Here is a 14,156-nt window from a genome sequence, read left to right on the forward strand (position 1 = left end):
GCGGTGTATGGAGCAGAGGGTAAAAAGGCATTTCATTCAGTCATTCAGATGCATCCCACGTGCAAACGTTTTATTACAGAATTCGATATTGGAATAATTATGTACGGCCTGCTGCCAGCACAGGACCTGAAGCCCCTTCGAAAGCAAGCATTTGAAAGTGGAATCTTGGGTATTTTATTTAGGAGGCTGTGTCAAATTTATGGATGGAAACGAGATTCTGTATTTTATTTTCCCCAAGGATTTGCAGGCGATGAGGAATCATTGCGGGGGGAGGGGGCATTAAGGCGAGATGGCAAGTTCTTGAAACAGATTTAGGGGATGAGCTTTCCTTCATATATGAAGATGGTGCTACTGACCCGTTTTTTGGCTGATTTTCCAAAAGAGAAAGGAGGCTTAGCTGGTGGGTTGTCTCGCTAATCAGTGGCCCTGGTAACACCAATGCTGTCCCCTGAAGAAGGCTGATCAGGATCAGGAAGTCACTCAACAACCCGTTATGGGACCCTGAACTAAGAGCGCCATCTTTGGTCCTGGTAGAAAAAAAATATTCAAGGAAGCTAAACCAACTCATGGAAAGTCTCTGGCCTTTATTTCTTCTCTAGAGTGAGACGTCAGGGAGGGAGCAAGGGATGTAGAAAAAGGTAAGTGAGAGACCCATTGATGTTCTGCTCATTGAATAAATACTTGTTGAGTGCTACTCTGTGCCAGGCAGTGTTCTAGATGTGGAAGCAGAAGGGCAAACCAGGCAGACCGATCCTTGCTTTTGTGGCATTCACACTCTAATGGAAGACAGGTCATAAATAAATATGCAAACATGTAAATAAATGATAAGTGCTATGAAGAAGGTAAAACGGGGCAATGTATGTTGGGTCAGGAGGGTGAGAGGAGAAGGCCTCTGGAAGGAGGTGACATTTGTCCTAAGGGAGCTAGCCAGAAGGAAAAGCATTCTAGGGAGAAGGAACAGCAAGTAAAAAGGCCCGGAGGCAGGGACAAGCTGGCACGTTTGAAAAACGAAAAGGCCGGTGTGGTTGGAGGAGAGTGGGGGCAAATGAGACTGGGAACAGGTGAGGCCTGCAGGCCAGGAACAGAGCTTGAATTTTTTTCTGATTGCAGTGGGTAGCCTGCGGAGGGCCTTAAACATATTTTCTGTATTCCCCAATCACGACTCAGAGTTTGACAATAGGACAAGATATTAATACATTCAGATCATAACGGTCCTCAGGAGTCCCAACAAGGTATCAATGGAAGGCTAACAAGGGACAAGGAGGCAACAGAACCATCTGCTTATAACTATCCATGAAGCCCTAAGACTTATTCTCAGGTTCAAGGCATCCCGTGGACTATTCACTTAAGTGTTCTATTCCATCCAGGGTTTGGAGCCTCTGGTAAGCTCCTGTGACCCGTGCATCCCTTTGGAGAGGAAGAGGAGGGAGAGGCCTGCTTTCTCTGGAATCCAGTGGTCACATCCCCACCTGAATGCCCACCTCAGGTGTCGTCAACATGGAGTTCTGAAGTCCCTGTGGTTCCTCACAGTGAACCAGGTGACGTGTCTCCATGAGAATTCAGATCTTCTTTACCACTGTATTAAATGTAAGGGCTGGAAGGAAGCTTTGAGTTCGGACACTTCACCCCTCTCCCATTTAACCTATGGGGAGTCTGAGGCCACAGAGAGGTTACTGATTTGTCCAGGGTCACACAGCAAATTAGGGGTGGCATCAGTCCAGGATCCATGTTTCCTAACTGTCAATCTGCTGCTCACTTGACCTCCTCCAGCACCTCTTTTTGCTTTACAGTTCACTTCTTTCTCCTCTGACATGAGAACTTCCTCCAGCTCCGGTCTCATCCTTCTCATCCATGAAATGGGCTGATGACACTTTCTTCATGGGACGGGATGTTGATTTGAGGGTTGAATGGCATAACAGACCGAAACACACTTTGCAAAATGTCAGAGAGCTCTAGGGAAGTAAGATACAAGTAGTACTTGTTTATGGTTACCATGGTGATCTGACAGGCACTGAGAATATTGGGAGACTCTGGCTCATGCATGTGTTGACTTTTAGGTCTTAAGGAAAATGCAGAGACGCCACAGCAGCAACACGGATAACGTTCCACCTGAAAGGTAGGCATCCCCTCATTCCATCTGAGGCTCTGAGCTTCAGGTGGTCAAGGGCAACCCAAAACTGGATGAGTAATACCTGCCCCTCAGGGCTACTTGTTAGAAGAGCAGGGGAAATCTGATTGGAAACTGCTTTGCACAACGATGGCCTCATATCCTCAACACGTGACAGCTTGCTGTTGCTCTTATGGTAATTCTCAAAGCCTGTGCAAACAGTGATCCACTTGACTCATTGTATCAATGATTGTACCCAGGGGATTTTAATTTATAGAGGTGTCTGAGTGGCAACATGGAGAGGCTGATGACATCGAAAGAAGATTTTTATTACTTGCATTTTCCAAGAGAAGGGGGCATGTTGCCCTATGCAGGGCCACATGGGGAAGCACCAGGGTCAGCCAGGAGGCAGAAAGGAGCAAAGGGAAAACATAGGTCACAGCTTTTATTGTGTTTTCCACACAGAGTAAGGCAGGGGAGGGGAAACAGCTTAGGATTGACTAGTTTGAATAATGTTGGTGGGCTCTAGGCTATAGGAGTGGTCTCTAGTTGTCTGTACCTGGCCCTGAGTGATTTGGGGCAGAGGAAATATTGGCTGAGAATGTGAATTAGATAAAGGAGGTGGTTGGAGATGTGAGCTCTGGGCCACAGGGGAGCTGTAAACAACTTTGGCCACTAGTTTGACCCTATAATGTGTAGATGCCAAATAGACAAGTACAGAATCTAAGAAAACGCAGTTAAAACACTAATAAGCTAGAACTTCTATCTACTTAAGCCAAAGAGAGTACAGACCATGGGGACCTGTTCTCACGTTGTGACAGTCTCCCAGCCGCAACCCCCTCACCCTGCTGGACCGTACATCCAAGGAACAGGCAGCCAAGCTTTTCCTCCCTCACAGCCCATTTCAAGTCCCCTGCAATTCTTTAGATTGCCCGCACAATCACAAAGTACCCACCAGTCCAGTATTGAGTTTTCCGTCAAGCCTGCCTGTTCTGCAGGGAAGGGCACTGGCCTTAAGTCAGACAACCCTTGTCCAATATCCCAGCTCAGCCACTTCCCCCTTTGCTGCTTTTGGCAAGCACCTTCACCTCTAGGCCTCAGTTTCCCCATCCATAAATGGCAGATAACAAAACTCAGGTTTGCTTATGAATGAGTGAATGAGTGAAGATACACAAACACAGAACCTGGCATCTAATAAGCATGGCTGTTGGAGCTTTTCCAGCCTCTGAAGACAGAATTACTCTTTGCTGTCAAATGAACGGTGAGGTCTTTGGGGACAGAGACCATGCTGGAGAAATAATGGCCACTGTGTATTGTGTGCTTATTTGTGTCACCCTCACATTAGCCTGTGGAAGTGAGGACTATTTTTATCACCATTTTATCGATGAGGAAACTGGGGCTCAGAGAGGGTAAGTTACCTGAAGTCACAAAGCCAGGAAGTGGCAGGACTGAGATTCAGGCCCTGGTCCATTTGACCCCTGCAAAGTCTGTGCTTTGAGATACCACATTTCTTCTGTCTCCTATCTGGGTGGATTCACTCTTCTCCCGGGCTACCTCACGTTCTAGCCTTTAAGTGGTTAAGTTGGAAGCTCAGCCTCTGCCCCCCCAAGGAATATTCTTTCCCGTTTAGGCCCAGAGAAGGGAGGCCAGCTATAAAAAGGTCCTTGGTGAGTTGAGTCTTCCCTGGTTGTTGTATTGGAGGTCGCCTGAGCCCAGTGGACTCAGAGTGCTGGCAAGCTCAAGGCAGACAGGAGGCTTTCCAGGTCCCTGTGGGACGGTGGGGGAGAGAGGGAGGCCACTGTGGGCACCTGCCAGGACTCCTGCTTTCTGAGCGCAGCTTCTTGAAGTGCAGAAAAAGCTCAGGTCCCCTTGAGGATCATAGCCATGGTGTTAGTTGTTGTTGTCATTATTAGTACTATCTTTATTATTATCCCAAACCCAAGAGAATAGGACCACACATTCCCTGGGCTTTTGGAGCCAGGAGGGATGGGCCATGGGAGGTGGGGGAGTGGGTAACCATCTTCAAGTTCCCTCCCTTGCTGGGGTGTAAACCTGGTGGTTTATGATAACTTACCCCCGGGTCAAGTTTGTAAGGCCAGCAAAGCCAACCCCAAGATTTCTCCAGACCGGCATCTCCCCTGCTGGGTTTCACAGGTGTTCTACAAGATTGAATAGGTTTTCCATGGTCAAATAAGTTTGGGAAACACTAGGTTTAACAAAGTTAATTTTTTCAGTTGCAGGCCTTCTCAGAGCCTTTAGTATGCTTATTCATTCATTCTTTCAAATAATATTTATTGAGCATGTTCTGTGCACGAGGTGCATTTTGCTGGGTAGTGGTAATCCAATGGGGAGCAAACAGTCATGGTCTTTGACCTTATGGAGCAGGGCCCAGTCTCAAGTGCCGTTCTCAGTGCTGACTGCATGTTAGAATCACCCGGAAAGCTCCGAAGAAATAGGGGTGCTGAGGCCCAACCCCAAAGATTTTGATTCAGTTGGTCAACATCGGGTCCAGGGCACCTGTGTTTTTCAAAAGCTCCCTCGAGTTATTATCATGTACACCCAGGGTTGAGAGTCACAGGTAAGGAGTAAAACAATAAATATGATCAGTCCTGTGCAGGGGAGGCTAGAGTGCAGTGAGGACAGAGAGCAAGGAGACGGGCATTGTCCAGCAGGCAGGCACGGCTCCACGGAGCAAGAGAGATTTCTAGCCAGAATCTGAGGGATGAGCATACGTTACCTAGGTGGGACAGGGTGGGGCTGGGGGACAGCCCATGAAGGGGACAGCCTGGGCAAAGGCCCTGCCCTGGGAAGCCCTTGGGCAGTGAGAAAAGGGCACATGGTGAGACTGGAGTTCAGGGCAAGATAATCCAAGATATCTGGCAAGTTCATCTCTCTAAGCCTCGGTTTCTTTATCTGTAAAATGGAAATGATATTAGTCCCTATCTATAGGGTTTATCTGAGACTGCAGGAAGGAGTTGAGAATGGGAAGCCCTTTTAGTGGGTTAGTGAAATAATCAAATATATGGCTTTTTTGTTTTTTTGTTTTAGTGCACCCTTGTCTCTGAGTGGAGAGTAGATTACATAAGATCAAGTGTGAAAGCAGTGTAAAACCTCCCCTGCAGCCTCCCTCTGGGGCCATTTTGTGCCTGGATGATGACTAGCATACTTTTTTTTTATTATTATTAATTAATTAATTTACTTATTTAGTTATTTATTTATTTATTTATGGCTGCGTTGCGTCTTCGTTGCTGCATGCAGGGTTTCTTTAGTGGAGAGCAGGGGCTACTGTTCGTTGCGGTGCGGGGGGCTACTCTTTGTTGGGGTGCGCGGGCTTCTCATCGCGGTGGCTTCTCTTGTTGCGGAGCACTGGCTCTGGGCCCACAGGCTTCAGTAGTTGTGGCACGCAGGCTTCAGTAGTTGTGGCACGCAGGCTTCAGTAGTTGTGGCTCGCAGGCTCAGTAGTTGTGGCACGTGGGCTTAGTTGCTGTGCGGCATGTGGGATCTTCCCAGACCAGGGCTCGAACCCGTGTCCCCTGCATTGGCCGGCGGATTCTAAACCACTGCGCCGATAACTAGCATACTTTTATTAAGCACCTGGGTTGTATGCCCTGGGTTGTGGGGTCCACAGGATGAGTGGAACTCAGCACTCACTTTCAGTAAACTCAGGATGTATTTAGAGTACCATAGGGGTCTGTGGAGGTTCCTTGGGAACCCTACTCTGGGGTGAGATAAGGAAGGGAGGGTGGCTCTTTGCCCCTCCCACTGACACAGCACATTGAGCTAATCAGCTCCACCTGTTGTGTAGACTGATTCCATTCGAAAAGGACAAGCCCAAGAGAAGACACATGACATCCAGAACTCCGGGGCATGGTGTTCATGGGAAAGTGCACCCAGTTTGGGGCTCACCATTCTTGGAAGGGTAACTCTCGGCTCTCTGCTCTCCAGCAATGGCTCTGAAAGAGCATCAGCATCCTTTACCTGATTCCAATACAAAAGGCCTGTGCTTGGAACTAGAAATGGCAGTTGGCCCTGGAGGTTTTCCATAGGGATTAGAGATAATAGTTCCCATTTACTAAGTGCCAGGTACACTGAAAGGGGTACTCTAAATTTGATCCCTAGGAATTCTATGCATGAATGGTGTTTATACCCATTTTTCAGGTGAGAAAACTGAGTGCAGGATTGTTAAGACCCCTGGGAAGGGTGGAGCTAGGGTTCAAATGTGGGCTTCTCCAATTAAATCTTCTTCCCATTACTTTCTGCTGCCCTCCAAATACCAGTTGTGACCAAGGTGGATCCTCTTGGGAACTGGGAATCATTGAACTTGGAGATTACAGAACCGGGAGTACCTGAGTTTCTGAGGTTATTCTAGAATCAGAGGACTCTGTGCTCCCTTTTCAGTAAAGTATAGTGGTTAAGAAAGCAGGCTCCAGAGGTAGCCTTCCTGAGTTTGACTCTTCCCTGTTCCATACCTTACCCAGCTGTGTGATCCTGGACAAGTTACTTTTTTCTGTGCCTCAGTTTCTTGATCTGTAAGATGGTATTATTAGTACCTAGTTCACAGGGTTGATAGGAAGATTTAATGAGTTAATTAATGGAAAGCACTTAGAAAAGTATCTGGCACATAGTAAAATTTCAGTAAAGATTATGACCCTATTGCTATTATTACTTATATTAGTTTGCTAGAGCTGCAGGGTGACAAGGTATCACAGTCTAAGTGGCTTAAACTACGGAAATTTATTTTCTACAATTCGGGAGGCTGGAGGTCCAAGATCAAGGCATCGGCAGGGTTGGTTTCTTCTGAGGCCTCTCTTCTTGGCTTACAGATGGGCACCTTCTCTCTGTGTCTTCACATCGTCTTCCCTCCCGCGTGCCTGTGTCCAAATTTCCTCCTCTTATAAGGACACCAGTCATATTGGATTAAGGCTGGCCCTAATGATCTCATTTTCACTTACCTCTGCAAAAGCCCTGTCTTCAAAAACTGTCACAGGCTGAGGTACTGGGGGTTAGGGTCTCAACATATGATTTTCCTGGGGCAGGGGCCCCAATTCGGCCCATAACATCATTGATAGGGTCATTTGCCCCCCATCCTCCACTGCCTGACTTGGTGGGGGCTTTCTCCTCCCTTCCGGCCCAGAAATCGCAGTCAAGCGCTCAGCTCTGAGGCGAGTGTGGACGAAGGCGGAGTCTTTGAGAGTCTGAAGGCAGAAGCGGCCTCCCCGCCAGCGCTCTTCTCCGGCTTATCGGGCCTCCCGACAGGCAGCCTCCCCGCCACCCCTTTCCCGTCCAGCCTGGTGTTGGGGGCCGCGGCGGGCGGCGGGGACGTGTTCCTCCAGATGCCCACATCCAGGGAGGAAGGCGGGGGCCGCGGCGAGGGGGGCGCCTACCACCACCGCCAGCCCCACCACCACTTCCACCATGGCGGCCACCGCGGGGGCTCCCTGCTGCAGCACGTGGGCGGGGACCACCGCGCGCACTCCGACGAGGCAGGTGACGAGCAGCCCGGGACGCCTGCCCCGGCCCTGTCCGAGCTGAAGGCCGTGATCTGCTGGCTCCAGAAAGGGCTGCCCTTCATCCTCATCCTCCTGGCCAAAGTGTGCTTCCAGCATAAGCTTGGTGAGTGTGGAGGGATGCAGGGCTCAAAGACTGCCGCCTCACCCGTTGGGTAGGGGGGTGGGGGTCTCCATCCCAAGTGCCAAGGGAAGGCAGTAGAGGTCCTTACGGTGCAAAGTCCTTAAGAGTCCAGGATTCTGAGTCAGACCTGGGTTCAAATCCTGGCCGACTAGCTGTGTGACTTGGGGCAAGCCACTCACATTCTTTGAGTCTCAGATTCATCATCTCTCCAGCGGGGTTGTGGTAGAAACTTCCACAGCTGGTTGGGTGATGTGAAGGAATAGAGTGTACTACCCAGGAGTTCAGACTGCTTGGGTCTGAACCTGGGCTCTGCCCCCTTCCTAGCTGTGTGACGCTGGGTACATTATTTAACCTCTCTGTGCCTCAGTCCAGTCATCCATAAAATGGGGGTTAAAATAGTATATGTACTATTACAAATACTATTACATATGTATTATAGCTATACATAGACTATAATAGTATGTTACAGATACTATTATAGTATATGAACAGCATCTGCCTTCGTGAGATTGAGTGAGGTTAAATGAGTAAACATATGTAAAGCACTGAGGACAGTGCCTAGCAGAGAGTAAGTGCTATGCAAGTGTAGGTTATTATTTTTATTATATTCATTATTAATACATGTAAGATACTTAACATAGAACCCTGCACATAACAAGTGCTCAGTAAATACTATCTGTTATTATTATTAGGAAGTAAGATAATGATTCATGAAGTGCTTAGCCTAGTACCTGACACAGACTTAACATTCAATAAATGTGGTTTCTGGTCCACTGTTGTTACTATCTGTTACGTACTGTTATTAGATCATGATGTTGCCGTGCCCTGGAGAGCTTAGGCTATTGTTTTTATCTTACGGTAGAAATTACGGTACTAATTACTATCTCATGGCTTATTACATCCCACAAGAAATATCTAGAGGAGTTTAGGCCATCGTTTGTGTCTCATTTGCCCCTTTCTGGTGGGTTCCAGCTGACTCAGATCGCTCCTTCCTTTTTGGGGTGCTACCATGTCAGTCCCTCCCTTTTTATTCCTAGAAATGGAACCTGGCATGTTCTCCCTTACCCTGAATTCCAGCAAACTCACCACTAATTTTTATTCTCAAGTTTGGTCATTTTGTTTCTCAGTTGGCAGGTTTATTTGTTTGATCAAAGAGAAGAATACAAGAAGAGATTGGGGGGTTACTGGTTTTGATTTTATATGTTTTTAATGAAGAAACACATCTTTTACAAAGTAGATCTGGAAGAATGCCTGGAACACACATACTATTTAAAAAGTAAAAGTGAACTCCAAGTGTGGGAACTCTGCATGTCACGTGAAAGCAGAATCCTTTCCACAGGGAACAAAAAGTAGGATTCGAAAATCCCTATTTAGGGAGAATTCCAAGATGGTAGCTTGCTAAATTGTGGAATAAAATTCAGTTCTTTTTCCCTACTCTGCAAGGGTCATGTTTTCCTGGTCAGCTAGGAATTCTTTCCCCTTTAACATGAAACTTCAATTTCTTATGGTGTTGTGGTCTTTTTCCACATATGCTTTTATTACAAATAACGTGCCTCAGATTCTTTTTGAAAGTAGAAATAATAATAGGCACCACTTACTAACTGGTAGAGATTGTACACTGTAAGCAGTACCCCTCCTTGAGTTAAGTACTGTTATTATTCTGTCTGTTTTACAGAGGAGGAAACTGGGGCTCAGAGAGGTGCAGTGATTAGTCCCAGCCGAGATTTGAACACAGGTCTTACCAGACCGCACAGCCGATGCTTCTAACTGGTTCTATCAAATACGCCCACAGTGGCCTCAATCCCATCCCTAAGTCAGAGGCCTCTTCTCAGAGTGGCTTGGGGTTCCCAGTGATACACATGGCAGCCCGAATGCCCCAGAAGTGGGATTTTTCTCTCTCCTCTGTGGTTAGCCTGTCAACCCCGAGGGGACCAGGGATGTGTCCCTAGTAAGCCCAGGCCGGGCCTGACGAGTCTAAGTGGGTGGTCTCGGCCCCTCCTCTGTCCTGCAGGCATTGCTGTGTGCATCGGGATGGCCAGCACCTTTGCCTATGCCAACTCCACGCTCCGGGAACAGGTCTCTCTAAAGGTGAGTCACCTGGTAAATTACTCTCCTGGGGCTGCTGTAACAAATGACCGCAAACTCGGTGGCTTAAAACAACACAAAGGGATTACTCACAGTTCTGTAGATCAGAAGCCTGAAGTGGGTCCCTCTAGCCTAAGTTCAAAGTGTCAACAGGACTATGTTCCTTCTGAAGGGTTCAGAGGACCCTTGTCTTTTCCAGGTTCTAGAAGTCACCCACATTCGTTGGCTCATGGCCCTTTCCTCCTGCTTCGAGCCAGCAACGTTGCATCTCTGTGACCATCCCTCCATAGACACATCTCCCTCTGACTCTCCTCTTCTGTCTCCCTCTTCTACTTTTACGGACCCTTGTGATTACATTGGACCCCCCCTGGGTAATCCAGGAGACTGTCCCCCACACAGGGTCAGCTGATTAGCAAACTTAATTCCACCTGCAACCTTTATTGCCCTTTGCCATGTAACCTAACATATTCACAGGTTGCAGGGATTAGGACAGGAACACCTTTGGGAGGCCATTCTTCTGCCGCCCACCCTGGGCAGATCCCCGGATGTGTCATCCTTCTCCCTTCCAACAGCAGCCTCTCCCCATGTGCCCCTGGCCCATTCCCCTTATCCTCCCGGCATTCAATCAGTTAGCTCGCTTCCAACCCACGCTCCTGGTTAAGGCCGCCCCACGGGCACTGCTGGGTGGCCCTACGGCTTCACCACCGTCATCCCGAACGCCCTCTGATATCTGCCGAGCACTAACCGTGTCCAGCACGGTGCTGGACCCATTACACAGCTCCTCTTGCAGATTCATCCCAGCAACCTGGGAGGGAGGCAAAATCATTCTGAACTCATTTTCCCAATGAGGAAACAGTGGCCCAGAATTTCTTGGCTAAGCCGTAAGTTTCTTGCCTAAGGCCACACAGCCAGCGTGAAGGGTGTCATCAGGATATGAACCCAGGCATTGAGCCCAGAGCCTGTACTCCCCCCCAGATTCAAATTCCAGCTCCTCCACCCTCCTGCAAGCCCTTGGATGGGTTACCTCGCTGATCTCAGCCTCAGGTGCCACCTCTGGAAAAGGAACTGCCACACCAACTTCATACACCCATCGAGAGGATTAAAGGAGATGGTTCATGGAAGGTGTTTAGTGCAGTGCCTGGCTCATAGGAACAACTTAATTGAGCCATTTTTTTTTTTTTTTTTTTTAATTTTTTTTTTTTTTTTTTATAGCTACTTGATTTATTTATTTATTTATTTTTGGCTGTGTTGGGTCTTCGGTTCGTGCGAGGGCTTTCTCTGGTTACGGCAAGTGGGGGCCACTCTTCATCGCGGTGCGGGGACCGCTCTTCATCGCGGTGCGCGGGCCTTTCACTATCGCGGCCCCTCCCGTTGCGGGGCACAGGCTCCAGACGCGCAGGCTCAGTAGTTGTGGCTCACGGGCCCAGCTGCTCCGTGGCATGTGGGATCTTCCCAGACCAGGGCTCGAACCCGTGTCCCCTGCATTAGCAGGCAGATTCTCAACCACTGCGCCACCAGGGAAGCCCCAATTGAGCCATTTTTAACAAGCCTATGTTTTCTGCTGCACATGTGATCCTATAATAGCCACCATCCTCTCTGACCCTGCTTTGGGGTCATCTGCTTTCTCAGAAGCACCTAGGCGTCCATGAGGCACAGATGCCAGCTCAGTCTTTATTTGATACATGAGCACATTGAAGTCTGGAGTTGGGCATGGAGCCAGAGGTTCTTCTTGACCTTTAGTCTCATCTTCTTCACGCAGACCCCTTTCTGCTGCTATTAGAACAGCAGGTTGCTCAATGTCATAGTGGAGGCTTATTGGGGCTGGCTCTTTCTCAGATGCAGTAACATCCGCGTGGTGCCTTGACTTGAATTTTAGGGGCAAGGGGATGCCCGTATCCATGGACAGGCTTCTAGGGGTCTTTGAACCCTATGAAGACACAGGTGATGATTTGCCTGTCTGTGTATATTTCAGTGGAAGGGAGTCTGCATGACTCTTAGTAAGTTTAGGAATCTCAACTTACTACTGGAGAAGTACCCCATTTGTCCTTCAGAGTCTGGCTTCTCAGGGCATTGCTAATTCCCTTTCTCTTCCACTTTTGGTTTGGATTTACAGGGGATTAAACCGGAATCTATTATTTATTGGCATAAAAAGGGCTGCCGAGTGGATTAATCACATTGATAAGAGCAGTTGGTTGGTTGGAGGTGGTTTCTCAGGCCGTTAACCTTGACCACTCCTGGAATAATGGGTGGATGGAGATGCATTTATTTCGTCTACGCTATGGAAATGTGTGTTGTAACAGTGTGTTGAGCTCTGAGCTGTGTCTGGAGACAGTGGAGCATTTACCGAAACCACAGGGAAGGCTACACTGGGAAAGTTATGACCTCATCTTATTCCAGCAATGCAGCCGCCCTGGTCCAGGAAAAGACAAGCTTTTCAGCTTGTCAGCAGCACGGCGGTCTGATTATGTATCCCAGGGTACACAGGCAGGAATGCCCTGCTCTACGCCTCCTCTAGAAATTTCCTCAGGTTGCTGTCAGGCTGAGAGACTACTGAGAAACAGCAAACTGAGAAGGTTTCCCAGCTTGTCTTCCTGGGGACTAATCAGAAACAAGGCTGGAGAAAGAGAAATGGGGCTAGATTGCAAAGGGCTTTGACATCCATGTGTACGAGTTTGAATTTAATCCTATAAACGTGGCCCTATGTTGAATGGTCAGTCCAGGGCAGTAGCCCAAAGGTCCATGCCAGAAAAAGTTAGAACAGAAGTTTCTAACCTGTCGATCTGAATCTACTGCTGGGTTGTAAAGTCAAAACAACAAGTCCTACCATTTAGTGAGCCTGAAATGTGAGCCTGTACCAGACTGAATGTTTACATGTATCAGGTTTACTTAATCCTTAACAAAACCTCATTTTAAAAAAAAATTTTTTTTATTTATTTATTTTCGGCTGTGTTGGGTCTTCGTTGCTGCGCGTGGGCTTTCTCTAGTTGTGGCGAGCGGGGGCTACTCTTCGTTGTGGTGCGCGGGCTTCTCATTGCGGTGGCTTCTCTTGTTGTGGAGCACGGGCTCTGGTGCATGGGCTTCAGTAGTTGTGGCGCACAGGCTTAGTTGCTCCACAGCATGTGGGATCTTCCCGGACCAGGGCTCAAACCCCTGTCCCCTGCATTGGCCGGCGGATTCTTAACCACTGCGCCACCAGAGAAGTCCCAAAACCTCATTTTTTAATGAGGGCACTGGAGCTTAAAACATGTGCCCTTGAGCCAGAGTTACTTAATTTCTCTGTGCCTCAGTTCCTAACAGCAAATGTAAACTAACATTTCTTACATGCCAGGCACTGTTCTAAGCAGTTCATGTGCATTAATTCTCAGACTCTATAAGAGAGATACAATGTATACCCATTTTACAGACAAGTAAAGAGAAATGTAGAGAGTTTAAGTAATTGCCCAGGGTTGGACAACCTCCAGATAATAGACCAAGGATTTGAACCCAGGCCACCCAGCTCCAGAATCTGTTTTGCTAACCATGGTGCCCTCCTGACTCTCTGGATAGTTCTCCAAGCAGGTTCACACATTTCTGTTACCTTCTCTGTAACCATCCCTTAGGTTCCAGTGGGATGGAAAGATGCCAATGCCCTTCCTTTCACCATTAGCCCTGCTTCCTCCAAACCTTTGAGAAAGGGAAAAGTTGCCCCTTGTTGGGGAACATTCTGGAATATTCTGCTAGGTGCACCTTTGGCGTTTCAGCATCCCCACAGATCTCTTGCTTTGTCTCTAGGAGAAGAGGTCGGTGCTGGTCATTTTGTGGATCTTAGCCTTTCTGGCGGGAAACACCCTGTATGTGCTCTACACGTTCAGTTCCCAGCAGCTGTATAACAGGTGAGCAGGGGAGTCTGACCCCCAGTGAGAAAGTGGGGGGCTTTGTTGGACTCGGGACCCACAGCCCCTTCATTTGAGAACAATGCAGTAGCTCTAGGTCATGTTGTAACTTTCAAATCCCACCCTGTTGTCATATACACATGCCTAGAGCATAATTCTTTATAGAAATATAATGCAAGCCACATGTGTAATTTTGCATTTTCTAGTAGCCACATAGTGTGTGGTCGGGGAGGACTGGCCAGTAATGGTCTCTAGCACAGGGTGGAAACTCAAGCCAAGCTTTCAGATCATGTCCATCTGTTTTAAAAATGGACTTTGAGGAGTGACCCGTTTCACCACTTTCTGGGGCCACCCGAAGTTGCATGAAAGCAATTTGGGAAGTTAGTTCCAAGGCATCAACATGCATCCCACACACTGCATTAGTTGCCTGGCCCAGAAGATCAAGGTCCTGGTGGAGGGTA

At 48.1% G+C, this 14,156-nt stretch overlaps 1 protein-coding gene across 3 annotated transcripts in view; it reads left to right on the forward strand.

The window, feature by feature from the left end:
- The window catches only part of RNFT2 (ring finger protein, transmembrane 2), a 61,666-nt gene that overhangs the window by 432 nt on the left and 47,078 nt on the right, over positions 1 to 14,156 (forward strand). For 2 of the 3 annotated variants that reach the window (XM_057527215.1, XM_007189457.2), the window contains exons 2-6: positions 1,368 to 1,538; positions 2,058 to 2,116; positions 7,242 to 7,720; positions 9,750 to 9,826; positions 13,595 to 13,695. In XM_057527215.1, coding sequence (XP_057383198.1) covers positions 2,070 to 2,116; positions 7,242 to 7,720; positions 9,750 to 9,826; positions 13,595 to 13,695 — 704 coding nt within the window. In that variant the 5' untranslated portion in view covers positions 1,368 to 1,538; positions 2,058 to 2,069. The remainder of the gene's footprint in view (positions 1 to 1,367; positions 1,539 to 2,057; positions 2,117 to 7,241; positions 7,721 to 9,749; positions 9,827 to 13,594; positions 13,696 to 14,156) is intronic. The other variant, XM_007189456.2, reaches the window with a different exon arrangement.

Source organism: Balaenoptera acutorostrata, chromosome 13 (assembly GCF_949987535.1).
Source record: "Balaenoptera acutorostrata chromosome 13, mBalAcu1.1, whole genome shotgun sequence".
Lineage (NCBI taxonomy): Eukaryota > Metazoa > Chordata > Mammalia > Artiodactyla > Balaenopteridae > Balaenoptera > Balaenoptera acutorostrata.